Source organism: Monopterus albus, unplaced genomic scaffold (genome assembly GCF_001952655.1).
Source record: "Monopterus albus unplaced genomic scaffold, M_albus_1.0 scaffold20.1, whole genome shotgun sequence".
Classification (NCBI taxonomy): Eukaryota; Metazoa; Chordata; class Actinopteri; order Synbranchiformes; family Synbranchidae; genus Monopterus; species Monopterus albus.
Window position 1 is genome coordinate 489,859 of NW_018127900.1, and position 26,089 is coordinate 515,947.

Sequence of the window (26,089 nt, forward strand, 5' to 3'; positions counted from 1 at the left end):
ATCTTCTAGGCTCCTGCAGAGCTGAGAATTGACATATATCAATTAATTGGGCAGTTGGTTCTATGGTGGAGTTGAAGACATAATCATGACATACATACTCGCTTAAGTCTCCTGTTGCAAGTTACAAACAGAAGCTCTGTAAATGTTTACTTGTAATGAAATCGGTGGATTCAGATAAGACATTTAAAGTATCTGTATATGTGTGTGTTCACAGGGGAAAGGTCCAGAGAAAGGCCATCAATGCCATCCACAGCCTGTTGTGTTCCCATGACCTTGACCAACGCTGTGTTAAACCTGAGGTCAGAGCCAAGGTGGCCGCTCTCTACCTCCCCCTGGTGGGGATTATCATTGACTCCACCAACTATCTGGACTTCACTGGTAACACACCACATGGAAAAAATATGTTGCATACATGCTCATTCGATTACATGTGCTTAATTCTCTTTTTGAGCACCTTGCCTTCTTTTTCCACATAGAGAACATACAGACTGAGCTTGTCCGTGGTAGACTAAAATACACAATTTGCATTTTCTCAACCATAAACTTGCAAATTGTGCACAAGACATTGATTTTAGAGGCAGAAAAAAATATGCCCACCCTAAGGAGTTGCTGATACGGTTAGCTTGCTGCCTTTTGGAAAAGCCTATTGTATTTTAACAATAAACAAAGTGGACCTGTGGTTATTTGTCCTTAATGATAAACTGTAACTATCAATTTGTTAGTGCTCAGTGTTGCCAATGTTCCAACTATATTTCTTTGTTACACAGCAGCAACTAGAGATTTGTGTGTTAATGTTTGATTCCAGTGTCTATTTTAACGCTGATAAAGACACAGAACTGTCAGAACCCCTGTGCCATTAAGGCTGTAACTTTATCTTTTGTGCTACAGTCCTCCCTCTTCATTTTAACATATTTATCCTGGGTTTGTCTCTTTAGTTTCTGACGCACGCAGTGGGAAAAACAAGACGGGCGGACTAGAAGATGACCTTGAAATTGTCCCACCCATCAATCAGTCTGTTGCCATGGCGATTGCCGGGAACCCCTTCAACACACTGGGACGAAATGTTCTCGTTTCCATGGCGTCCTTGGTAAAAATAATTTCTTAATCAGGTTGTAACAGGTTGTATTATGCTTTTCATTGTTTTTAAAAGTTCACGAGTGCACGTGTGTGTGTGTGTGTGACTGTATCTGTGAGTATTCCAGGTGAGCTGTGCTGAGGTAATTGATTAGCTGTCAGAGCCACACACACACTTCATCCATCCTGAAAAATCACACACATACACACACACACACACACGTGTCTGTGGGACATGGTTGATGGGCAGGCATTGCCATCATAAGTGAACAGGGCCGTCCTCTCTGACAAACACATCCATCAAGTGTAGCTGCACCAACAACACATGCACTAAAACTGAACACTGCAATTCTCTTCCCCTTTCTCCGATTCTTTCCAAGAGATGAATCAGTTCTTTGTATGTTGTTACATGAAATACTGTTGTGAGAAAAACAGATTTTCACACAACTGAACCACCAGCCTAGCATCCATCACAAATCCAAACATGACTGCCAGAGTTGGTGCTCATTCCTCTTTTTCAAGCAGTTCCCTTTCAAACAATATTTGAATATTTTAGCCTTAGTGGCAGGAATGGTTTTTAACAGCATATTTTCAAATAAACAAGTCATGTTTTTGATTTCATGCTACATGTATTTGACTGTGGTTCTGCTCAGTTTTACTCTGTTGTGCTGTGGGGCAGATATCTGGAAACCAGATTCTAGGTGGGACACTTAGAGCACTAGGAGGTTAATGGCTACATTTATCAAAGCTGCCACACAGTGAAGCAGCAGTAGCCCTCTGTAGTAGCAATTCATCACGAATGAAGGTAAATTGATCTGCAGTATATTTAACAGCTATTAACGAGAGCCACACTTTGCTAAAGCCAGTGTGAAAGACATGCTTGTGTTTTTAGAGAAGCTAGTGAATGATTTACTGTTAGTTAGTTAGTTAGTTAGTAAGATACACTTTTTACAGTGTGTACACTGTGTAACTTAATGGGTAGAGCAGAAGACTGTCACAGACAGATTTACTGATACATTTCTCAGTGAGGCTAAACTATGGTAAAATTATAGGCGTTCACTGTGCTGTAACACATTTTGCATTCAAAACATTCCTTTTACGGACTTTTATGTTATGTTTATGTTAGAATACTGAACTCGATATAATTAAATGCTGTCAACACAGAATATACATATATATAGTATTTGACCTCCACACACTGAAATCCTGTTTTGTAGGATAGTTTTCATCTCTTTTCTGGTCAGGTATACAAACAGATCATGCTGCATATCTGTTCTTCTCCTCTCCTGTCTCCAGCAAGGTAAATCCATAGCCACCCTGGCAGCAGATACCAGTCGCCACCTGTTGGTGTGTTTCCTGTGGGTGATGAAGAATGCTGATAAGAGTCTGATTCAGCGCTGGACTGTAGATATGCCTCCTTCGCAGCTCAACAAGCTGCTGGAGCTCCTAACTATCTGTGTCTCCTGCTTTGAGTACAGGGTCAGTTTGGCCATTTATTGACTCGTTATGCATCAGTGCATTTGCATTTAAATTAATTTCATTTTTATATAGATACGTATGGAAACTTTGCTGCTTTTGTATTGTATTGGTCTCCATGTGTATTTATCATAATGAGTATTCCTTCCATGATGATCTAACTGTATGTTTTTAGGGTAAGCAGAGCAGTGACAAAGTGAGCACACAGGCCTTACAGAAATCTCAGCACGCCAAGCTGCAGCTGGAAGAAGCCCTGCTGAGAGGAATGGGTGCCCGCGGGGAAATGATGAAACGAGTTGGAGGTAGTGTGGTCGTGTATTTCCTTGCACTTTAGGGAACACAACTTGGAATTACTTTTCTGTCACATTATGATTTGTCATATTTCAAAGTTGTGCACATTTGCTACTGACAAAACCACTTAGATTTTCACAATCATATCAGTATTTTAAAAATGTGCTGTCAGCAAGTCATAGTAAGAACCTGCTTCATGTTGCACAGTCTGTCTAGTCAGGCCTCTTGTACGACTGATATCTGGTATTTTAAATATGAGTATACTGTAGGAGTACTATAAATCAAGAAAAAGCAAGTCTAAGTCATCTCATTTGCTTCTTGCACACCAATAAATCTTTTCTCATAAAACACACTGGTAATCCATCTATTAGACTGCATGGATTCCAGTGGCACAGTTTTATATACACAGTAATCTGTGCTTTAGTAAATGTGCATAATAGTTTTATCACCAGTCTTTCTTATTTATTGATAAGCTGCTTTTGAATCACATGACAGGTACGGATCGGACCATGGGCCAGAGAGAGAACTTGCGCTGGAGGAAAGATCTGACTCAGTGGAGACAGACCAATGACAAACAGGACAAGTATGTTAGAAGCTTTGTGTCTGCTTCCCAGTGTTTTGCTCCCTATCTTTCTTTCATCTACCCAATATGTATATTGCTTATCATATAGAGGTTTTACACACAAAGACAGGCAACCACTCACACACTCGCATTCCGATCTAGGGGAAACTTACAGTCAACCGTGTCTTTGGACTGTGGGAGGCATGGGGAGACATGCAAATTCAACACAGAAAGGCCCTGGTTGGCCACGAGGTTCAAACCCGGAAACCTGTTGCACCATCTTGCTGTCTCCCCTCCTTTTTTAAATTGTTTTTTTTTCCCCAACTTTTTTTCTCACTTTCAATGCCTGTCTCACCTTTACCACCTTCCATCAGGACTAAAGCAGAGTTGGACCAGGAGGCTCTGATCAGTGGGAACTTGGCTACAGAAGCAAACCTAATTGTGCTGGACCTGCTGGAGACCATCGTCCAGGTCAGAAAACACTCTGTTCATTACCTGGACCCATGTAGTATCTTCCAGCACTACATGGACTGGTCCATACATACAGTACGGATATACCATATTATCCAGTCGTGCAATGAATACTACTAACTTTGTCAAGCTTAATATGTGGTTGAATGTAGTTTTTTTTTGTTGTTTTTTTTACTTGATTATATATTAAATTCCACTATATTTTAAAGTCTTCATAATGCCTAGTAGCGGTAAAGGGAAGTGAAAGTCAACAAGAAATTATCACCCAATTTAAAAAAAAAAAAAAAAATTATTTTTATGCTTGCATAATTGAGATGCCAATAAAGTTCTTGATTGGGTGTTTATTTACAATGAATTGGAAAAAAGCCAAACCAGAGAAATACCATGCAGTGTATTTAATCACTCGGTGAATAAAACGGAGCAGAGAGCTGGTTGAATGCAATAGCTAATGCTGAGACTGAACACAAACATTCAATTCATAGAATACAAAGATGGCTTAATGTACTCGCCACACATTTCAGTCTTAGCTTGAAAAAATATAATAGACTGCATTTTGCAGGTTAAACATTTACATTTGCTTTCAAGTGGGTTCCCAGTGAACCTGCAGATGTTTTCGTTTGTCTCATATGATTTGTTGATTTTTCCATATCGTGTACAGGCACTGCCTCTGGCTGACTGTAAGGACAGTGTGGTTGGTGGGGTGTTGAAGGTGATACTCCACTCTCTCACCTGCAACCAGAGTACCACTTTTCTCTCTCACACGTTCAGCACACTCAGAGCGCTTATTGTCAAGGTATTTTCATTTTAATATACGTTTGTGTGTGTGTGTGTGGTTACAATTGTAAGGGTACATGAGGCGGCATGTGGGATGAGGTGTTTGCATGAACACTGTCTGTGCCTAAATTAAATGTTTTTATTTGTTTGTGGGGGTGGCAAACTGCTGATATAAGCCAGAATTATTTATGCATATGTGCATGTGTATCTGATTTTTTTTTTTTCTTCCCCCTCTCTCTCTGTGTGTGTGTGTGTGTGTGTGTGTGTGTGTGTGTGCGCTCAGTTTGGAGACCTGTTGTTTGAGGAGGAGGCAGAGCAGTGTGCAGACCTGTGCCAGAAGGTGCTTCAGTACTGCAGCAGTCCTGTAGATGAGAACAGGAGCCAGGCCTGTGCCACCCTCTACCTGATCATGAGATACAGCTACAGTAATGCCAGTGTAAGCACAATGTTTTTGAGGTTATGTTCTAATGGGCTGTAAGGATACACACAAACAAAGAAAATGTCAGGCTTGTCTTACCTCTCTGTCAGATAAAACCTTATGTAACATCTCAGCTTGCAGAGGAAATTGCATTTATGTCATGGATTAAATTATTTATGTCATAAATTAAATTTAATTTAAGTGCCCATAACGGTTCAGAATAGCTTGTGATACATGTTCATGCTGTTCATGAAGACACACAGAAGCAGGGATTCACACTCACCTTATTCTATCCTCTGCACTTTTCCTCTCCTGCTGGGCTTTAATGTCTTTTCCATATCTATTTTGAGCACGGCGCCGAAAGTTTCTGCTGAAGGATGTGTCTCGGAGTAGAGAGCACAGAGATATGTCACAGTCTGCCTCCCCATGTTCCTACCCCTCTTTAACCAATGACAACCTCTGTGTGTGTGTGTGTGTGTGTGTGTGTGTGTGTGTGTGTGTGTGTGTGTGTGTGTGTTTCAGGATATGGGCATGTGGGAATGGGAAGAAGGAAATCATGATGTGGATAGAGGAGTGTTTTTGCCAGAGGTGAAAAGGGAAAGAAAATTGAGAAGAGACAGATCTGTAGGAAGGGATGTTTCAGATAGAGTACTTTCTTTCATTTTCCCTGCTGGATCGATAACTGCTGTTGCTCTTGATATTTCCTGTGTTTACAGTCTCTGTACACTTTAATCAAAGTCAGGCACTAGTCTGTGGTACACACACACACACACACACACACACACACACACAGTATCATCAGTTTAAATAGAGTATTTCCCCTGTGCGTGTCCCAGCGCATGTTTGTTTATAAGGCATATACAGAGCGAGCTGTGATCTGAATTAGCGTAGCAGCTGTGTGACTCATTCATTCACAGTTTACTCTGTTTATTTTTTAGCCCTTCATCCAGCCTGTCTTGCTCTCCTTGTGTCACATGTCTCTTTCCTCTCACCATCTTTTACTATTAGACTGTGGTAATAAAAAGAGAAAATTCCAGACTTTTTATTTCCTGAAATGAAACAAATGATTAAAAAAACGGATATCTGTGCTTAAAACTTGTGCATTTATGAAAAAGATGGAAGAGAGAGAGCTGGGAGAAAAGGGTTGGATACGGAGGAAAAGCTGAGAGATGTGTTGACTTACACTATTACTGAGGCTAATTTTGAGCACACAAACTCGCTCTCATACACACACACACACACACACACACACACACACTGAGTGGCCAGTGATGGGTGGTTAGGCTCTGGCTCCATGCTCAGTTGAACAGAATGGGGCCATAGAGATGATCCATGGGTGATTATGTCTCTGCTAATGGGAGATCATTTCCCGCTTAGATGGTCATGCTGGAGATAGATGGGACTTCGCACTTTTACACGAGCGCACACTCTGTCACACATACACACAGAAGATGGAGGGGTGTTTGTCAGACCTGTTATCTTGAACAGGTAGTAGAAGGACGACGAGACGAGAAAAGGGGGGGGGCTTGATTTGGAAAATGCTTTTGCACTCAGGGATACCTTTTCATTAAATGTTCAAAGGTCCAACATTATTCCAAATATGCATTCATGTAACAAAATACAGCATGTAAACATTTTTATTTTTAATGAATGTTTATTTTACAAAAATATTCTGGTATCACAGGAGGGGGGGGGCTGGAGCCTATTCCAGCTGTCATTGGGCAAGAGGCAGGGTACACCAGTCTATCACAGGGCTGACATGTAGACAAACCCACGCACTCGCTCCTACGGGCAATTTAGAGCCACCAGTCAACCTAAGCTGAATGTCTCTGGACTGTGGGAGTACCTGGAGAGAACCCACACAGGCACTGAGAAAACATGCAGACTCCACACAGAAAGGTCCCAGGTTGGCCCAGGCTCGAACCTGGAACCTTCTTGCTGCGGTGGTTAGCACTGTGAGGCAACAGTACTAACCTCCGTGCTGCTGTGCCGCCGTGATATACTATATGTAAGAATAAGAGGTAAATTGTGTTATGTATATTGTAGGACATTTTTAAAGAACATTATGAAACCTAAAGCACATAGAGAACTGAGCTGACAATAATAATAATAATTAAATTTATACATTCATGACAATTTCATTAAAAACTTAAACATTTTGAGCTTCGTAAACAGATGTTAAGGTGGAAGTGTTACATTGAAGTGCATACAATTGTATAGGTGTACCTAATAAAGTGGCTGGTGAGTGCATATTGCATTTTACTTCTTTAGTTTGCAGAAAATACATCAAAAGGAAAAAAGTTTTCAAATTGGTGTATGGAAAAATGTAGTCACATGAATTTCAGCTTTTCACATCAGAAATTTACTCTTTGTCTTATATAATAAACACTGCAAAATGTTCAACACTGATAGTCACTGAGATTCCCTTTGTCTTCATCAGAACTTCTCAAGAGTGAAGATGCAGGTCACCATGTCTCTAGCCTCATTGGTGGGCAAGTCATCAGACTTCCAAGAGGAATACTTACGACGCTCGCTGCGCACCATCCTGGCCTATGCAGAGGAGGACACTGAGATGCAGAACACCCCGCTGCCCTCACAGGTATAGAATAAGGCACATAAGCACAAACACACAACCTCTGTATTACATAGCAAATATTAATCCTGTTGTCACATCATGCCTGCCTCTTGTGTGTGCCTTTATTTTCAGGTGGATGAGCTCCTGAGAAACCTTAACAGTATTTTGTCAGACACAGTAAAAATGAGGGAGTTCCAGGAAGATCCTGAGATGCTTATGGACCTCATGTACAGGTGAGAAATAAAAAAGTATCTTAGATAAAAGGCCATCTCCTTGTTTTGTCTGTTGTCAGTGTCTGTCTCTTAATGTCTCACTCTCGCCTCTCTTCTTTCTCATCACTCTATGTCATGCTACTGGTTCCTATTTCTCTGTGGTCTGGGCTGTTTTCCTTCTATTTGCTGGCCTCACTATGGTAACCATGTGGTAGCAGTTTAGTCTTCTGTTCTGGCTTTGTGTATATGCAAATGCAAAATGTGTGTGTGTGAGAGAGAGAGAGAGAGAAAGAGAGAGAACATGAAGGGGAAACACTGAGACAAAGAGAGCATACATGCACTGTATGTTGATTTAGGGACTTTCCTTCAACATGCTCTAATGTCGCCTACGTGTATCATTTATCATGTGTGTTTCTGTTTGGGTTTTGCTCCCACTCACCTGCTGAGTGTCTGACAGCTGCACTGAAGGTTACACACTTGCACACTTACCTACGTTCATCTCAACACTTACCTTCAAGGTTCCAAACACACATACTGTAGGTCAAAAGACATTTGGTCTCCAGATGTTTGAATTCATTTGTAAATATAGTACAGTGACTCACCTGCTTTATAAATAAATCCATTCAGAGTGATACAGATTTATTTCCATGTTATTAGGACAATGATCCTCAGTTCTTCTCTGAAGAGGAAAACATTTTCCGTTATTTTTTGGCCTATAAAACCTACTATTCCACTAATTTTTCACACTCAATCTTGTGCTCACAATTTCTTGCTTCTCATATAGAGACATACTGTAATTAAAGTTGTGCATTTTTCTGAGTTTATACAAAAATATATTGACATAAATATAGTCACTAACATATACAGAATATACCTAATGTCATCTGCAGTTAACCAATATCTTTACCCACCACTTGATTTTAATTTGCTTCTTATTTATTTGGATGACTACCTGTATATTTATGTCTTCTTGTACAGAGTATGGCAGTTTTCTTAGCCTGCTTTAATGTTTTCTGTCTTGTATTTATTGTTAAATTTGTTTTTATGTCACCCTCTCTGCCAAGGTGTTCTTGTGAAAGGGACTTTAATATCATTTAGGCTTTTACCTCATAACAGAAAAGGGAGAGGAAAAACTAACAAATGTTCTCCTTTATCCTCCCCTTCCCAGGATAGCGAAGGGCTACCAGACATCTCCTGACCTCCGTCTGACCTGGCTGCAGAATATGGCAGAGAAACACAACAACAAGAAGTGTTACACTGAGTCGGCTATGTGTCTGGTCCACGCTGCTGCCCTGGTGGCCGAGTACCTCAGCATGTTGGAGGATCACAAGTACCTGCCTGTTGGCAGTGTCACCTTCCAGGTAGACCATATAGAAATATATCTAGACACCATCCATCTTCATCCACTTCTTATATATCTAGACACACTAATAACAAATGTGTGTTCAGAGTGAAAGCAAGAAAAAAAAGCATCAGTTACAGCCACACAAAATAAGCATTTATTATTTGTTTGTTGTGGCTGTTGGTGATTTTGTTGAATGGAGTCAAAGCCTCCGCTTCACAACATACCAAATTAGTTTGTGTGTTTCCAGAGGGGGGAGCTGTACACTCTTAAGGTCATCATATAAATATGGTCCTCTGGTAGCTCTCCTTAACACAATGCCTTTGAAGATGAAGGGGTGAAAACAGGCATACAGTATATGCTCCTGTGGGAGCATGTGGATAGTCTGTCTCCCTAAACTGAAAAGAGTTATAACAGCAGAGCTAATGGTATTATTGATGAGCTGTGTCACACACAAGACCTGTGTGGCACTCTGGTACAAGACACTTTAACCTGCAGCAGTCAGCGGGTCATTGATTGGATGTTCATCAAATTAGTTCAATTTCCCACTGTAGGACATCTCCTTTTAAAGCCAGCCACATGACTGATTATTTGATTAAGGACACTAATTGATTGATCGGCTGACTGATTTTGTCTTCAGAACATTTCGCCCAACGTGCTGGAGGAGTCGGCGGTGTCTGATGACATCCTGTCCCCAGATGAGGATGGTGTGTGTTCGGGACGCTACTTCACCGAGAGCGGCCTGGTGGGGTTGCTGGAACAGGCTGCTGAGCTCTTCAGCAATGTGAGACAGTGATGCTGCATTGCTGTTTATTTGTGATCTTTACATTTAGTGTTAACCTGTGCAGTAGGTGTGCACCAAATCCGTACACTATATACTAATTGTCATCAGATTCAGTATGTAGTGTGTTCACATTGGAACAGTGAAAAAAAATTGTCCATATGTACATAAAATAATGATTTTTGAGGATGCCATTAACAGATACTATTCTCCCGTAGCATGAAGATGGTAAATGTTACAACTAACTGTAGATGTAATTTTGTGTTGTAGTCTTTATAATTCTGGAGAGTAGGCATTGAAGTTGAGCTTTTACACAGAAGAAGCTGTTTCCACACTCTTGCTTAACCTTCAGCCTGAAAGTCACTTTAATTCAGTAACCGATTATGTTAATGGTTAATCCTGAGTGACCAGTTTAAGGTACATAGCATGAACCTGAGACACAGCAGATGTTTGCAGTGAGTATGCACTTAGTCACTGAGAATAAATATTAGGATGGTCATGCCACAGAACATTTGGTTTGATATATTTAGTGTTAAATGTAAACGATTCCTCTTTATATATCATATGTGGTCATTCTAACCAGCAGTGATGGCTCTCTCATCAGGGTGGTCTCTATGAGGCAGTGAATGAAGTCTACAAGATCATCATACCGATCCTAGAAGCTCATAGAGATTTCAGAAAACTGGCATCCACTCACGACAAACTACAGAGAGCCTTTGAGAACATCATTCAGAAGGTAATAACTACAATATATGACACTGATGTGGCTCCTTATCCAGTTAAGGTTAAGGGAAAATTCAGAAAGATGGTAAGATACTGCAATAGATCACATATCAAGACCTTTTATATATTGAAAAAGTAATTTAAAAACCTTTCAGGTGCCTACATTTCCTGATTCAGTATTTCTTATGTACAGCACATTTGTACCTTTTAAAATGATTTTATAACTAATAATAGGGATCCTTAAAAAGACAATGAGATAATTGTTGTGCTCAATGAGTTTTTTTTGTTTGTTTTTCAAATTACATTTACAACCATATGAAAATTTTAAACTAAACCCTTCTAAAAGTTATTGACATTAAAGGACCCATAAAAGACTACTAACATAATGAGAAAGGAATATGTTTCTGATGTCATACTGATTAGAGACCAATAAGAAGTCTTCTCTGTGTTCCCCTTCAGGGCCATAAGAGGATGTTTGGAACCTATTTCCGGGTGGGTTTTTATGGGGCCAAATTTGGTGACCTAGACGAACGGGAATTCATTTACAAGGAGCCTGGGATCACACATCTGCCTGAGATATCACACAGGCTGGAGGTACGAAGGAGGAAAGTGTGTGTGTGCACACTGTGAATTAATGTGTGATTGCGGTGGAGTGAAAGGGGAAGATGGTGCCTGCCTGGACTGGTGGGATCTGATAATGACTTGGAGACTTTGGGGGAACAGACTCTTAATCATCCATCTGGTTTTAGTGGGTTTTTAGAGAGCTTGGCAAACTTGGCATTCCTTCGCATGCATAAAAGGAGAAATGATGTTATCAGGAGCAATACAATGTGGACCGTGTGTTCTCAAATAAGCCAGTAAAGCAGTGGCTAAATAATGTTTAAATTTTAGTATATTATTCTTAAATTAATTGCAATGAAATCTCTATATTTGTGATCAATACACTATAGTCATTTTATCAGTTTTCCTCATTCCTAGAACTTTTACAGTCAGTGTTTTGGAGACGACACATTGATTATGATCAAGGACTCTACACCAGTGGACAGGAAACAGCTCAACCCAAAAAAGGTAGGTGTCCACAGTGTCACAACATGAATTTCTGCAAATTTCTGTCTGTACTGCAATTGCAAATATTAATGACCCCCCAGGTAAAATGTATTCTTTGCATTACCAAGTACTAATGTTATGTTGCTGAGAACATTTGATGAATAAGAAAATGGTAAATTTGGGGTATTTTTAATGAATACTAAATCAAGACCACTATATGCAGTAAGTTACAGAAAGTAGAAGGTAAGGAGAAGATGTGTGGACTGTAGTATTATACATGGACAATGTCAATTTGTGTATATAATTTGTGAAGACAGTGCTTTATTCATAAAATATTAAAATAAATTGTATTCATGTTAACAGGCAGAAAATGTCTAGACATGTAAATGTAAAGGGAAATCATTTATATACCATAGTATACTGTATAAATGGTACAGTGTAATTTATTGCTTTTCCTAATATGGATGTCATATGTATAAAACATGCAATTTCAGACACACATTGGCATGTGCACATCTTTGCAGGCCAAAAATGAATAACAACAGTCCTAAAAATAAAGATTAGTTCAGGTAGAGTGCACAAATCAGTCCTGGACAGTTTGAATAGGCAATGTGCCCTTCAGCATCCTGCCTGGTGGCTGGCTCCTAGGGAAGAAAGCACTGTACGCTCTGGTGGCTTTCAGCAAAATAAATTAATAGAGAAATAGACTAAATAAAAAAAGCACTGGATTTTTATCATGCTGAGAGCCCGGTTTTATGAGTAAAATACCCATGACTTCTCTCCAGGCATATATCCAGATCACTTTTGTGGAGCCCTACTTTGATGACTATGAGATGAAAGACAGGCTGACAAACTTTGAGAAGAACTACAACCTGCGGCGGTTCATGTACACCACGCCCTTCACCAAGAGCGGACGGCCACGGGGTGAACTCCACGAGCAGTACAAGAGGAAGACCATCCTCACCACCATGCATGCCTTCCCCTACGTCAAGACTCGCCTCAATGTCATCCAGAAAGAGGAGGTAAGTGCCAAAGTCATGGCGTAGAACATCCACACAGCTTCTCAACATTTGTTGTCTGATGATTGCAACTATAAATTTGTACAACCTGCTCTCTTGTTTCCAGTTTGATCTAACTCCTATTGAGGTGGCCATAGAGGACATGCAGAAGAAGACTAGAGAGCTAGCAGTTGCTACACACAGAGAACAGCCTGATGCTAAGATGTTACAGATGCTGCTACAAGGCTCTGTGGGGGCCACTGTTAATCAGGTAATGTACAAGCATTGCAGAGACTTGGTGAATGAAGGCTCTGCCTTCTTTTTACACTACTGTATGTCTACCCCTGATGATCAATTTATGTTAAGCTGTGTTATGGTGGCTGTTCTCCTAAAATGATTGCACTTCATACGGAGCCCTTTTGTCCCCTGAGTGTTCCTTCTTAATGTGACGAGGGAAATAAACCAGAATAATTTACCTTTATTTAGTTTATCACATTTAGAGTTTTTCCATTGTAGTCACAGGGTGCAGGTGGGAGACATGACAGTGATCACACATCAAAGCCTTCACCCTATCCATAACCTTAATCCTTCCTTTGCTTTTCCCTTGATTTAGTTAAAACGTCAATTCATCGCCCCTCTTCCTTTCATGTCTCTGCTGCACGGCAGGCTGAACCGGAGGTCTCTTTGATCTCATGGCTTCCAGGTCCTGCCAGCGTGGTGAATGCTGGAGTAATGATGAAGCTAGATACAGCATCTCTGCTCCCTCCCCTTATGCTTTACTCTCTAGCATCTAATCTGACAGGTCCCGTGCTCCAACCTGATGGCTGTATACATAACGCTAATTCTCAGCAGCTCCGTAAACATATAACTTGACGATAATCAGTACAGAGGCTTAGTTTCTGTGTGTGTGGGTCTGCAGCTCAGGCCAGGGACTGAGGCCCAGGTCCAATGCGTTTATGAGGCTAATCAGAGCTGTTTAACTGTGCCTATCGTGATGCAGGCATTGTACAAATTTGCTGTGGTTTTATGATGAATATAAGTTAAGATAACAAGATCTCATACAGGGCAAATGGGAGCCAAATGGTGGGTGTATGTGGGGTTAGTGATGGCATTAGCCATGCATGAGGCTAATTATGGCTCCTTCTCTGATCTGATCTCTTCCTCATGTCCTCCTTCAGTATCTCCGCCCATAGTTGCATCAGGCAATCGGTTAGCAAGTCATTTCCCCTTATGAAAGAGATCATCCCTCCTTTTATTTATATACTCTCAAACACTTCCTCACTTACCTCTACTCTTTCCTCCCTCCACTCAGTTTTTGCTTTGTCCTTCTTTGTCCCTGTGACTCTTTGTTTTTGTCACCTTCCCTCACGCCCCCCTCATAGGGTCCATTGGAGGTGGCCCAGGTCTTCCTGAATGAGATCCCAGCGGACCCGAAGCTCTTCCGTCACCACAACAAATTGCGCCTGTGTTTCAAGGAGTTTATAATGAGGTACAGTACCACCAAAGAAACACTAACTAGCGACAACTCACTGTACAAAAAAAAAAGATTATTCACGGTGAGCCATAAAGCTAAACGGGTTCACCAACTATTTATTTGTCTGTCTGTCTCTGTTTTGTAACCAGTGTGCTGGCACTGGCTCAGTAGGTGGAAGATTTTGAAAATACTTTAAAGAGATTATTGAATTGAAATGCATGCTGTTTTTGAGACTTGACATAGAAAGAGTGAGAGCCATCTCTAGGGTCCTCTATGTATACACTGTTATTGTGTCAGTGTATGAAGCTAAAAGAGCACCACAGACATCTGCGACTGATGCAGACTGATATCCTGCAGTTTAAGCAGTGCCAGTCAAGATGGAGAGATGGCAGTGGAAGATATTTTGCTCATAATATTAAGCTGTTTTCTACTAAAACTGCGACGGTTTGTTGTTCTCAAGGCTACATTACATTTTGAATATTTAGAAGATAATGTAAACCATTCTACCCACAACCTTTGTCCAAGGATATGCTGATTTTGTGCAGGAGATGCGTGTGTAGTGTGGGCGTTTGTGTATTGGTGTGCATGTGCGCACTTTCATCTCATGGGCATTCGCCATGTGAGGTTTTTCTTCAGCCTTCATGTGACATTGTAGCTGACTTCACAGCTACAAGCAGGTTAACAAATGTTTACCTCAATTTCACAAAGGTTTATTTTCTATCCCAAATCCAGCTGGCACTCGACCCCTTGTATGCCAGTCTTCCTAACAGAGGCATTCTAAAAAAAAATGATATCAGGAAACATTGTTTTGTTGACTTTTATTAATGAATAATCTGGAATAACTACGTTTCATTAAACTATTACATGATCTTGAATTTTCAAGATGCAGTTGCACCTAAATGGATATATGAGAATTGCAATTTGGTTTAGTAAGTAAAAGAAGAGCAAAGAAACATCTTTAATGTACAATGGCCAACATCTCTTGACAAATTAAACAAGGTAATTTTGTCCTGCAGAAAGTCTCAAAAGCTAAAATCCTTAATATTAATGCACCTTGATGGCAATTTTGACAGGTGTGTCATTGTGTCACAAGCTGAGTTATTGCTGACTTTGCACAAATTTGGATGATTTACCTCCAGTAACTGACTAAAAGTGACTATTTTCCAGCTCAGAGTGAGTGATATTGCACCTACAGGAAAGACAAAGCATTTATTTTACAGAAGTTAGCATTCATTTAGTCATAAAAATAAAGATACTTAATTGTTATAGATGGTCATCAGGAATTTATTATAATTTCAATCTGAGCAGTCAGAGCAATATGTGTATATTAGATGTTTTTATGGCTTTCACAGTCTGTAATTAATCTTTAATTGATGCTCATTGCCCTATGTATTTACTGTATACTGTAACAAGAATTTTCAATATTGCGCTCATTAAAAGCATAGAGATAAACTCATCCCCATCTCTCTGATTTCCTGCAGGTTGCTCTGTGTGTTGGTCATTATACATGTTATGATAGAGGACTGCAGGGACACCCCTTGCAGATTATGTTGTACTGTCCTTAATCATAAGGCATTTCCCTTTTGCTAGTACACAAGGGAGAAAAGGATTTTATTGTTTTAGTCATTTGTAATTTAGAGTTTTACTTCTGCAGCTCCTTTAACTGTTTACAAACAGCCTTGGGGGTCATTTGCAGTTGAGCTCACATTCTAGCAGAGGCACTTGGAAAGATCTATTAGGGATGTAGGAGTTTTTTTTACAGTCAAATACATTGTTAACTCAGAGTTCTGGCATGCAAAGGAGTCCAATTTATGTCAAGTGGTTACAGGATGTAGTTAGCATGAAACTGTGCAGTTCATTTCTGAAGGCTTGAGGATAGAGAAGGGGTTAGCGCAAGATTGGCTTGCACAGAATCACTGTTGAAGCTGTTTTGGTGATTGAGGTCTTTGCAATCAAAATGTCAAGGAGTACATCTTTTCATCTCATGAAATGTAATTTAAGAAAATGTATTATGAATCCTATTTCCAACCTCCTGTGCTGTCTGATTTGTAGGTGTGGTGAGGCAGTTGAGAAGAATAAGCACCTGATCATGTTGGACCAGAAGGAGTATCAGGAACTGAAGAAGAACTACAACCGCCTGAAAGAGAGCCTGAGGCCTATGCTGGAGAGAAAGATCCCTGAACTATATAAACCGATCATCAGGCCTCGGCTGGAGAACAGGTAAACAGATCCACCGAGTTAAACTGCTAGTACTGTTTTAGTAAGGTGAGCTGAAATACATACTGTGTCACAGATATTTTCAACACTGTGTATGATTGCTGAACCCAGAGAAAAATGACCACAAATAGATTTGATCCCTGTCACCTCTACAAATATTGATAGCTGAACCACAACCACCATGCACTTGTGTTTTAGTAATAATGCATTTCCGTCTTGTTTCAGATGCATCTGAAACAAGACGTTTAATGGACTGTTGGTTTATAATTGTAATCCTAATCCAAGTTAGCCTTAATATCTTGGACTAAATCCTATTATGTATGACCATGTCTAACACATGAAGCATCACAGTAGCTAATGGGTGGGTTAAGTATGGGGAAAAAAATGTCTGCCATCTTTTGAAGCTCTGTTCTCTCTCTCTCTTTCCTATCTTCCCTCATTCACTGTCCTCTCCCCCTCACAGGGACTCTTTCAAACGTCTAAGTTTGCGCAGAACTCAGGAGGAAAACTCCTGAGATACCACAAGTCATCTAAGAGAATGCAAGGGAGAGGAAGGGGGAAGCTGTCACATCACTGAGAGAGGAAAAGAGCAGATAAGATGAAAGAGAAGAAAAACGAGGAAAGGAAGTGCTGGTGATACCCTTGCACTTGTCTGCGTGGGAGCAGTACACTGTGTCCACAAAGGAGGACTCTCAGTTTCTCAACAGTTCAGGAGTGCTTATGAATAGCTGCTGTATGCCCACTTCTGTTATTTCATGGTTGTTTGTTACAGGAGGCAAAAGAGAGAATGAGCACATAAAAATAAGGGGTGGGAATCTCAAGCAAAGTGTAGCTTATTGAGCTTTTCACTGTAAAAACTGCAGACGCCTTTGGCTCTGCTGATTTCCTTTTTAGATAACTCCAGGTCCTGATAATGCTGCAAACATTTCCTCTGGCTTGGTAAAGAAGCAGTCTAGAGTTCCTGGCTGAGGTCCTTGCTGGCCCAGGGCCTGTATGTGTGCCAATCATCTTTGTCCTGTGTGAATATGTGTTTCTTTAGTTCATGTTTGGAGATGAAGATTTTGGTGCCATAGTGAAGTCACTTTGTTCTCATTTCTTGATAAATAATTCTGTTATGTGCTAAAGGGCCTCTGAAAATTCACTGTGGGCATCTATGCATGATATGTACCACTTAGAACAGCAAGTATCGGTGGATTTGTGCACTTGAAAAATAGATATAATTTCCTGTGTTAACTCCTAAGGCCATTCTTGTCTTGTTATTGCTGGGCATACAGTACCTGGCCAGGTAGCTAATAGAATAATTTATTAAGGAGGTACTGTAGATAAGAGACTTGCAATACAATCTAAATCCAGACCTTGTATATAGTAGAGGTATTACAGCAGATAACCACAAAGCAGTTTACAAAGGTATGAAAGACTATTTTACATTTTATTTTATGGAAATGTATTTTTAGATAAATAACAATTATGACATTAAGTGGAAATGTTATTCGTCCAGCATTCATCAATGACTGAGTGTGATGTAACAGTCTCTATGTTCATAGTTTCAGCACCTGTTTGTAAATGGATGTACAAAGTGCCAAATTCCTTTCTTCCTTACTTACAATTTTCAGAAGTTTGCATACACTTAGGTTGAAGCCATTAAAACAGGTTTTTTAAAACCCTCCACAGATGTCATGTTAACATTCTCATTTTGGCAAGTTGGTTAGGACATGTACTTTATGAATGACACATAATTTGTCCAACAGTTGTTTACAGATTGATTATTTCACTTATAATTCACTACATCACAATTCCAGTGGGTCAGAGGTTTACATACACACAGTTGATTGTGCCTTTAAACAGCTTGGAACATTCTAGAATATGATGATGTGGCTTTAGAAGCTTCTGAAAGGCTAATTGACATCATTTGAGCCAACAGGAGGTGCACCTGTGGATGGATTTTAAGGACTACCTTCAGGCTTAGTACCGCTTCGTTTGACATCTTGGAAAAATCAAAAGAAATCAGCCAAGACCTAAGAAAAAAAAAACTGTGGACCTCTACAAGTCTGGTTCATCCTTGGGAGCAATTTCCAAATGCCTGAAGGTACCACGTTCATCTGTACAAACAATACTATGCAAGTATAAACACCATGGGACAACACAGCCACCAGACCACTCATTTAGGAGACACTTTCTGTCTCCTAGATATGAAAGTACTTTGGTCTGAAAAGTACAAATGAATCCCAGAACAACAGCAAAGGACCTTTTGAAGACACAGGTGGAAACGGGTACCAAAGTATCTATATCCATAGTAAAAGAAGACCTACATCAACATAACCTGGAAGGCTGCTCAGCAAGGAAGAAGCTGCCATACAAAAGGCAGGCTATGGTTTGCAGCTGCGCATGGGGACAAAGATCTTACTTTTTGGAGAACTGTTGTCTTGTCAGATGAAACAAAAATTGAACTGTTTGGCTATAATGACCTTCAATATGTCTGGAGGAAAAACGGGAAGGCTTGCAAGCCGAAGAACATCACCCCAACCGTGACGCATAGGGGTGGCAGCATCATGTTGTGGGCATGCTTTGCTGCAGGAGGGATTGGGGCACTTCACAAAATAGATGGCATCATTAGGAAGGAAGATTATGTGGTTATATTGAAGCAACATCTCAAGACATCAGCCAGGAAGTTAAAGCTTGGTCACAAATAGGTTTTCCAAATGGACCCCAAACAGACTTCCACTGGGAATGTGATGAAAGAAATACAAACTGAAATGAAACATTTTTCTCTACTATTATTCTGACATTTCACATTAAGATGAAGTAGTGATCCTAACTGACCTAAGAAGGGAATGTTTATAGGATTAAATGTCAGGAGCTGTGTAAAACTGAGTTTAAATATAATTGGCTAAAGTTCTGACTTCAAATGAAGTTTCAAACTGAGATAACCAGAAATACGATATTTTGATGAAAAGTCAGTCCACACAGCTGTTGCCCTGTGAAATGTGTTTTCTCCATATATAAGAATGGATTCCAGAAGAGAACTACTGCTTTGGAGTATTAAATTGTGGCAATCAGATTGTATTTGAAATCCATGATAAGGCTCAATTGACTGGTGTTATGTTGCAGCTCATTCTGTATTTAAGTAATGTAAATGTGCACAGTGTTTCAAAAGTAGGTATACATTTTTAGATACACTACTAATAGGCTACTATTTAAATATGTCACTCTGTTTTTAGGTACCTCTTATTTATGAACTGTTTAAAGTTTTAAAAGACTAAATAAGAAACAAAGATAAACCGTATGTATTAATTTTGAGTCTTAATTAAAATGTATACTTCTTTTTAAATCATGCAATATTGCTGAAAGTTCATGTTAGATATTGGTGACATTCAACAACTGGAGACTGTATTTATGTTTCTTTATTAGTTATCTTTTAAGTTCATAGGCTACCTGTTGTCTTTTAATGTAATATAGAACTTTTTGTCATGCATACAATGCTGTTGATGCCCTTGAATAAAAGTTAATATATGCACATTTGTCACCACTGTGGTTAGTGACTATTTAAATGTGATGAAATTAAAAGTCTTTAATATAATATTTTCACATTATTTATTTATGTTTAGAGAGTCATCAGTTTCTTGCTTTTGTTTGCAGACTTACATATGTTTAGGTAACTGTATTAAGTAATAACTTTATGGGGGATTTCTTTAGCACTGTGACATTTACAGTTGTCCAGACAAATCTTGGATAATCTCAGTATGAAACTACAAAGCGAGCTTTTAGGGAGGGAAGAATCCCGGTTAAAAAAAAAAACAAAAACAAAAAAAAAACTACAAATTGCTGCAGTCGCATCATTGTGACGACATCACTGCCCGACCTCCACACACCGGATATAGGTTTGTTTAAAGATTCATTCACAGCACGCCAGTACTTGTAATGTTTTGCGATGTTTTGACAGTTGTTTTTTTTAAAGTATTACCAAATGCATCGTTAGCAGCAGTAAAGCTGATGATTTCTGGTGTCACTGCTGCCGTAGTTTTCACCGAAGAAAGCGAGCAAACATGATGTGAATTTAGCTTCATTCCTTCGTAACGTTAAACTTTAAAACTCAAACGGTGGTTAAGATGTCTCTTATTTGTGCTATATTTTGAAAGTCACACCCTATAAAAAAAATTAAACTGATGAAGGCAAATCCTTGATGATGCTGGTAACAGTTAAGTTCCCTCTTGTTTGACAATGGCAAGTTCTTACCTGTTTTGCCTGCAAGAACACTGCATGTGCCCTCACCTGTCTCCGTTTAAACTTAAGTTAAAAACCTTTATCTGCGTAATCTCTCTTTACTCCACTAATCCCATCAGCCCACTGGAAACCTTTGGAGCCATTCTTGTTATTTCATTAATTACAGTTTACAGAAATACCGTGAGGATTTAGTAGTTAAAACAGTCAGTGAGGTTATTTAGGTCAGAGATGGACTAATGATATTAGCCTACGGGCTGGGTGTTCTGTGCTTTCGTGTACCCTCTGTTTTTTTTGCCCATAATTGTATGGATATATTCCTGCAGTAAATACCTCTTAGGATTTTTCACTATTGTTGCATCTCTGTCTTGTCGAGTCTGCATTTGGCTTCATTGCAGTACATTAGCAAAACACTTCATTCACAAACTAAAAGAAGTACTTGCATAAATATACAGTCAGTTACCCTGTGATAAATATATATTTGTAAGGGAAAAACAAATAAATAAAGCATTATTTTTGGTCTTGGCTCCCAGGTTTAGCCATCCTCTATTCAACTTTGACGTCATCTGTCTGACATGGAGCCAGATGGGGATCTAAATCCTGATACAGATGACCTTCCTCTCCGAGCCAATACTAACCACATACTTGTTAAACACTATGTGCTGGACCTGACTGTTCATTTTGACAGGAAGGTCATCAGTGGTAGTGCTGTTCTATTCCTGGAGCCATGCTCTGGTGTGAGGTCTAAGACTGAGGATGACATTGGGCCTGGAGCTGGTGAAGGAGATGGGACAGTAGAGAGCCAGGAAGGGTTTGTGTGTAGATTTCAGGATGCGGATACAATGGAAGATGGTACAAAAGGACTTGGGAAGACTACAACAAGGACGGAGAAAATGTCCACTGGAGAAAGAGACAGAGATGAATTTCTGGCTCTGTCTGGGGCTGGGTCACCGACTGCACCAGAAACCAAAACTATCCAGTCTTCACATTTGTGGGAAACCACCAGTAACAATGATTTCACCTTAGTGCTGGACTGCTGTGACCTTGACGTGTCAAAGGTGGAAGAGGTGGACGTCACCTCAGTGTCAGCCACGTCTAGCCTTCCACCAGAGGTCACTCCAAAGGGTTCAGGGGTCAGTTCAGCGAACCAACAAACAGCCTTTATTCAGAAACTTATCTCCATGCCTTCTGGCCAATGGAGGCAGAAGCACCAGCTCTTTTCACTGTGTAGCCGTGCCCCTGGTGCTCAGGATGTACTGCATTTTCATAGAGACCGATGGAGTCTGCAGGTGAGAAAGAAGAGGGTCACATCCCCTCAGGAGTTCCCTTGTGCTGTCAGGGTCTGCTATGAGACAAGGCCAACAGGATGCTCTGTGAGGTGGACCAAAGACCAGGACAGCAGGTTTGTCTCAGGATGCAAATCATTTTACACAACAGAATCCTTTTTTTAAATAATATAATTATACTCCCTCTTTTAAAATTGGCAGCTAGCAGCACATATGTTCTTGTATGTTTTAGTATCGTATGTGCGTTTTATTGTTTAACTTTTTAATGGCGCTGTTTTGCCAGGTTTTCCTGAAAAACAGGTTGTATACCTCAGTGGGATTTCCTTGCTAAAATACAAAAATAAATAAAAAGTAAAATATCTGCTCTGATTTCTGCTGCTTGAATTATAGTGTAATATTTTGAGCTTACCACATTAGAATAGAATAACACTGATTCATTACTTCACCAAAAAAGAAAGAAAATGCCTGAGGCTGTTATGTTCTGTTCAGTGTGTGTGCGTGTGTGTGTGGTATATCCTTTGAGCATTGAAATGAGGGTTGTTTATAGTTAGCATTGTTTACCCTTTCAGGGTGTGTGTTTACACTGCCGGTTCTCCCATCAACAACCGAGCCCTCTTCCCCTGCCAGGAGCCGCCTGTTGCCATGTCAACATGGCAAGCAACAGTACGGGCCCCCAGTGAGTGTGTGGTTTTGATGAGTGGGGAGGAGCAGGCTGTACCTATTGAGGACAGAGACACACGTAAGCTGCTTTTTCATAGACATTTTGTGACAACCATTTGAAGTCGGGTAGATTTTATTGATACAGTGCAAAATAACAAATTTACCTCATGGTTTTCATTTTGAACAGCATACAACACCCTCCATCTTTAGACCTTTTATTAAAAATGTGGCTTATTCTCACTGTAACTTATTATTTATTCAGTAAGGAAAGTACATTTTACTGAATTGTGAGTAGGGGTGGGTATTGGACACAATGGGGTTTTTTTTTTTTTTTTAAGTAAATGTATCTGTGGTGCCAGGTATTGAAAGCTAGCTTTGGATGCATGGTTGTAAAAGGATTTAGGCTTGTTTACTTAGTTGGTCAATTAGCTATTGGTCTAAATAAGTAAATCAGAATATTTTCAAATGCATTTAGGCAAGGTTCATGCACAGCTACTTCTGTTAAGACAACACTGACCACTGAAAGTATCATTTTAGAATTACTGGGACCTGAACTGCTTATTGGCATTGGTATAGGAAAAATTTTCAATAAGACTTTATATTTTACTTTGAAGTTTTTTTTTTCTGCCCTGGTTCAAAACCTCTGAAATTCTGTTCACATGCATTTTTGAGCCATTGAAATAGTTAAGGTGTTGTGCTTAATGACCTCTGTTTCAGCCAAACCTACCAAAGGTTGGTTTAGAAATGACAGTAATGTGTCAGTCAGTTTTTAGTGACTCCTACCATGATGGATCCTGTGCCATGTGAAATTTTAGCATGAGGAATATGTAACTATCTACTGACTGAAGTGGGCAAAAAGACAAAAGAGAGAAAACTGTCTAAGATGAAGACATCATCATCTGATGACCAGACTGAATAGTGAAGTTTAACAAAATGACATTTAAGTCCAAATTGTCCCTATTTTTTTTTTACCATGCTGTCTTTCTGTGATTTGAATTCCTCTCCACTGCTCTACCTTTTGAAATTCCTCTCTTTTCCTTTAACAACTGCAGGTTTCTCAGTCTGGAATTACCACGTCACTATGCCCATGCCAGCCTCCACCTTCACCCTGGCAGTGGGCCACTGGTGCCAAGTCACAGCAGAAACTCCCCCAAGAGTGGAAAGAGGGGTGAAGGACAAGATGGACTGTGATAAGCAGGTTAAACCTGTGGCTGGGGAATGGACTGAAGCTGGGCTTGTGTCTGGACTTGGAAACTCCTCCAGTGAATTAGTAAAGCTCTCCCCACTCCAAACTGGCAGGTATTTTATGATTTTCTTTTTTTTTTTCAGTGTTTTCTTCTTGTAAGACCACCTCCTCTCCAGATTGTTATTAACCCAAGTGTGACTCTTTAGCATTCCATAGTGAAACTTTTACCTTCTGCCATACTAGAAATGGTGCAGGTTAAATTAGGGTGATGGATAGGGTGCAGTACTCAGTTTTTAATGACAAGTGCATTAAAGCTTGCACCATAGCCCAGCAGCAATTATGTTTAGGAGAAAAAAAAACTAACAGTCATAGATTTTCTAGAGGCACAGGATATAGAGTGGAGACTGGAGTGTTAGAAGGGCATGGCAGGGTTAGGCTAGGGTTTCCCTCCATTCGCCAGCAGGTTGGAAGGCCTGCCAGTGGTTTCCAGTAATCCTCCTCCTCCCTTAAGGTTTTCCTCCTGCAGCAGCCCAGCTGTAGCCTGCTATAGGCCCCAGGAACCTCCTGCTACAACGAAGGCCTTTATTTCTAGTGAATGGCTAGAAGGAAACTTGGATGTTGCTTGAAATCGTTGGAACAGTTCTCATGCTGAGGATGGAGTTAGTGTTGGATTTAGAGTGAATGAAATTGCATGGCGGCACCTTCAGTAGATACTTTTGGGATCATTGTGGTTTGCCTTGTATAATCATTCCATATTTCCATTGCTTTTATTTCCATGCTTAGCACAGAGAGACAGGACACCTTGTACCATATGTGGTTCACCAACTCATGAACTGTATCCAGTATTTAACATCATTAAATCGTCGTTATTAACCTTGGATTAAACTTTTGTTCCCTGTTTTAATCTGCTACAGTGGAGACCAGACCACCCGCTCACACTCTGCTTCCTGTTACTCTTCCCTTGAGGATGAGGGGCTCTCTGTAACCGATTATTCAGGCACTGTGGATGGCAGCATCTCTTGTTCCCATGGTGACTACCCTTGCCGATTTCCTGAGCGGTTGGCGAGGTCCCAGCGGGTGATTCCACACCGTGTATTTGCCCCCGTCTGCTTGCTGGAGAAGGCCCAGGTAGGGTTTGGACAAAGAGCCACTGAGACTTGAGCTAATTATATTTTATATGATTAGAAGAGACTGTTAGCATCAGTTAATATTCGTGTCACTCTGCCAGAAGTTTTCAAATGCCATCTCTTGGCAGAATGGTAAATGTATGAGGCTGTATTCCCATGAGGGCAATTTAAAACGTGCCTCATACACTGAATGGGATTTCTAAGTGTAATAACCACCAAGCCTTTTGCCTGTTCAGTCAGTGAGGAGCTGGTGACTTTTAGATAAGTGTGAAATGTTTTTAAGAGCAAATAGAAAGTTTAGTTGTCTTGGATTTCTACATATTTTCTGATCTGGGACATGTAGAGCCATCATATACACACAAGCACCTGTATGTGAAAGAGCAAGTTTATGTTCTCACAGACTCCCCATAACCTACCCATTTGGATCAATATACAACCAGTTGATTCAGGTAATTGTACAGCTGCCAGTTGTACTGAGAAACCTGTTGCTTTCTGTTGCAGATGGGAGTCCTCAAGCTCTTGTCCCAATGTTTGGCTGCAGCCCATACCATTCTGGGGGTCCACCCGTTTCCCCGCCTTGATGTTCTCATCATCCCAGCCGGGTTCTCCAGCCTGGGCATGGCCAGGTAATGACACCTAGGTCTTCGTTAGAATGGTAGGGGTTTGGGGGGGGTGTTAAAGTGTTGGGAAAGAATAGGATAAGGAAATCAGGAAGACAGAGAAGACTAGTGGTAACAGGATCCATAATTATGTGAAGTAGATAACTTGGAGTATTTAGCCAATTAGCTATGCAAGGAATTAATGGTAAATAATTTAAATGTTGATGTGGATATTTAAATCTACAGTAAAAAAGATTTTTTTTTTAACCATTTGGGCTGTAGAAACAGTATGAACACAACACACAAACCTTCTACCTTGATGTGACAAGTAGTTTTATACATCCAGCTGATACAGAGACACATTAGAATACATTTGGATTTTATATTATTAAATTAGTTTATTTAAAGTAGGTGTTTGCAGAACAATTTTTTAAAATAATTTTCAAGTTATAACGCAACGGAACATAAAAGATTTGTCTCATCAAAGCTAAAGCCAACAGTAGTTTGGTTTTTTGAGTAAATATTTCTTTTTCCATGATTAATGACACACTTCACATTTTTAAAACCCCCTCACTCTC

General features: G+C 40.0%; 2 protein-coding genes across 7 annotated transcripts in view; both read left to right on the plus strand.

Moving 5' to 3' along the window:
* Positions 1-18,101, plus strand: part of dock8 (dedicator of cytokinesis 8) — a 53,140-nt gene extending 35,039 nt beyond the window's left edge. The window contains exons 29-48 of the mRNA XM_020593669.1: positions 215-378; positions 936-1,087; positions 2,371-2,553; positions 2,726-2,852; positions 3,337-3,424; positions 3,778-3,874; positions 4,533-4,667; positions 4,932-5,084; positions 7,507-7,665; positions 7,774-7,874; positions 9,022-9,214; positions 9,836-9,979; positions 10,581-10,712; positions 11,159-11,293; positions 11,678-11,767; positions 12,532-12,768; positions 12,872-13,015; positions 14,127-14,233; positions 16,271-16,438; positions 16,899-18,101. Coding sequence (XP_020449325.1) covers positions 215-378; positions 936-1,087; positions 2,371-2,553; positions 2,726-2,852; positions 3,337-3,424; positions 3,778-3,874; positions 4,533-4,667; positions 4,932-5,084; positions 7,507-7,665; positions 7,774-7,874; positions 9,022-9,214; positions 9,836-9,979; positions 10,581-10,712; positions 11,159-11,293; positions 11,678-11,767; positions 12,532-12,768; positions 12,872-13,015; positions 14,127-14,233; positions 16,271-16,438; positions 16,899-16,950 — 2,761 coding nt within the window. The 3' untranslated portion in view covers positions 16,951-18,101. The remainder of the gene's footprint in view (positions 1-214; positions 379-935; positions 1,088-2,370; positions 2,554-2,725; positions 2,853-3,336; positions 3,425-3,777; positions 3,875-4,532; positions 4,668-4,931; positions 5,085-7,506; positions 7,666-7,773; positions 7,875-9,021; positions 9,215-9,835; positions 9,980-10,580; positions 10,713-11,158; positions 11,294-11,677; positions 11,768-12,531; positions 12,769-12,871; positions 13,016-14,126; positions 14,234-16,270; positions 16,439-16,898) is intronic.
* Positions 18,102-20,238: 2,137 nt separating this feature from the next.
* Positions 20,239-26,089, plus strand: part of aopep (aminopeptidase O (putative)) — a 75,714-nt gene continuing 69,863 nt past the window's right edge. For 5 of the 6 annotated variants that reach the window (XR_002274429.1, XR_002274428.1, XR_002274430.1 and 2 more), the window contains exons 1-6: positions 20,239-20,313; positions 21,187-22,055; positions 22,509-22,678; positions 23,652-23,898; positions 24,700-24,913; positions 25,414-25,538. Coding sequence is in view for 3 of the 6 variants with exons in the window: in XM_020593742.1 (XP_020449398.1) it covers positions 21,229-22,055; positions 22,509-22,678; positions 23,652-23,898; positions 24,700-24,913; positions 25,414-25,538 (1,583 nt within the window). In the remaining 3 variants the exon portion in view is untranslated. Of the gene's footprint in view, positions 20,314-20,382; positions 20,631-21,186; positions 22,056-22,508; positions 22,679-23,651; positions 23,899-24,699; positions 24,914-25,413; positions 25,539-26,089 lie in introns of those variants that run through there. The other variant, XM_020593743.1, reaches the window with a different exon arrangement.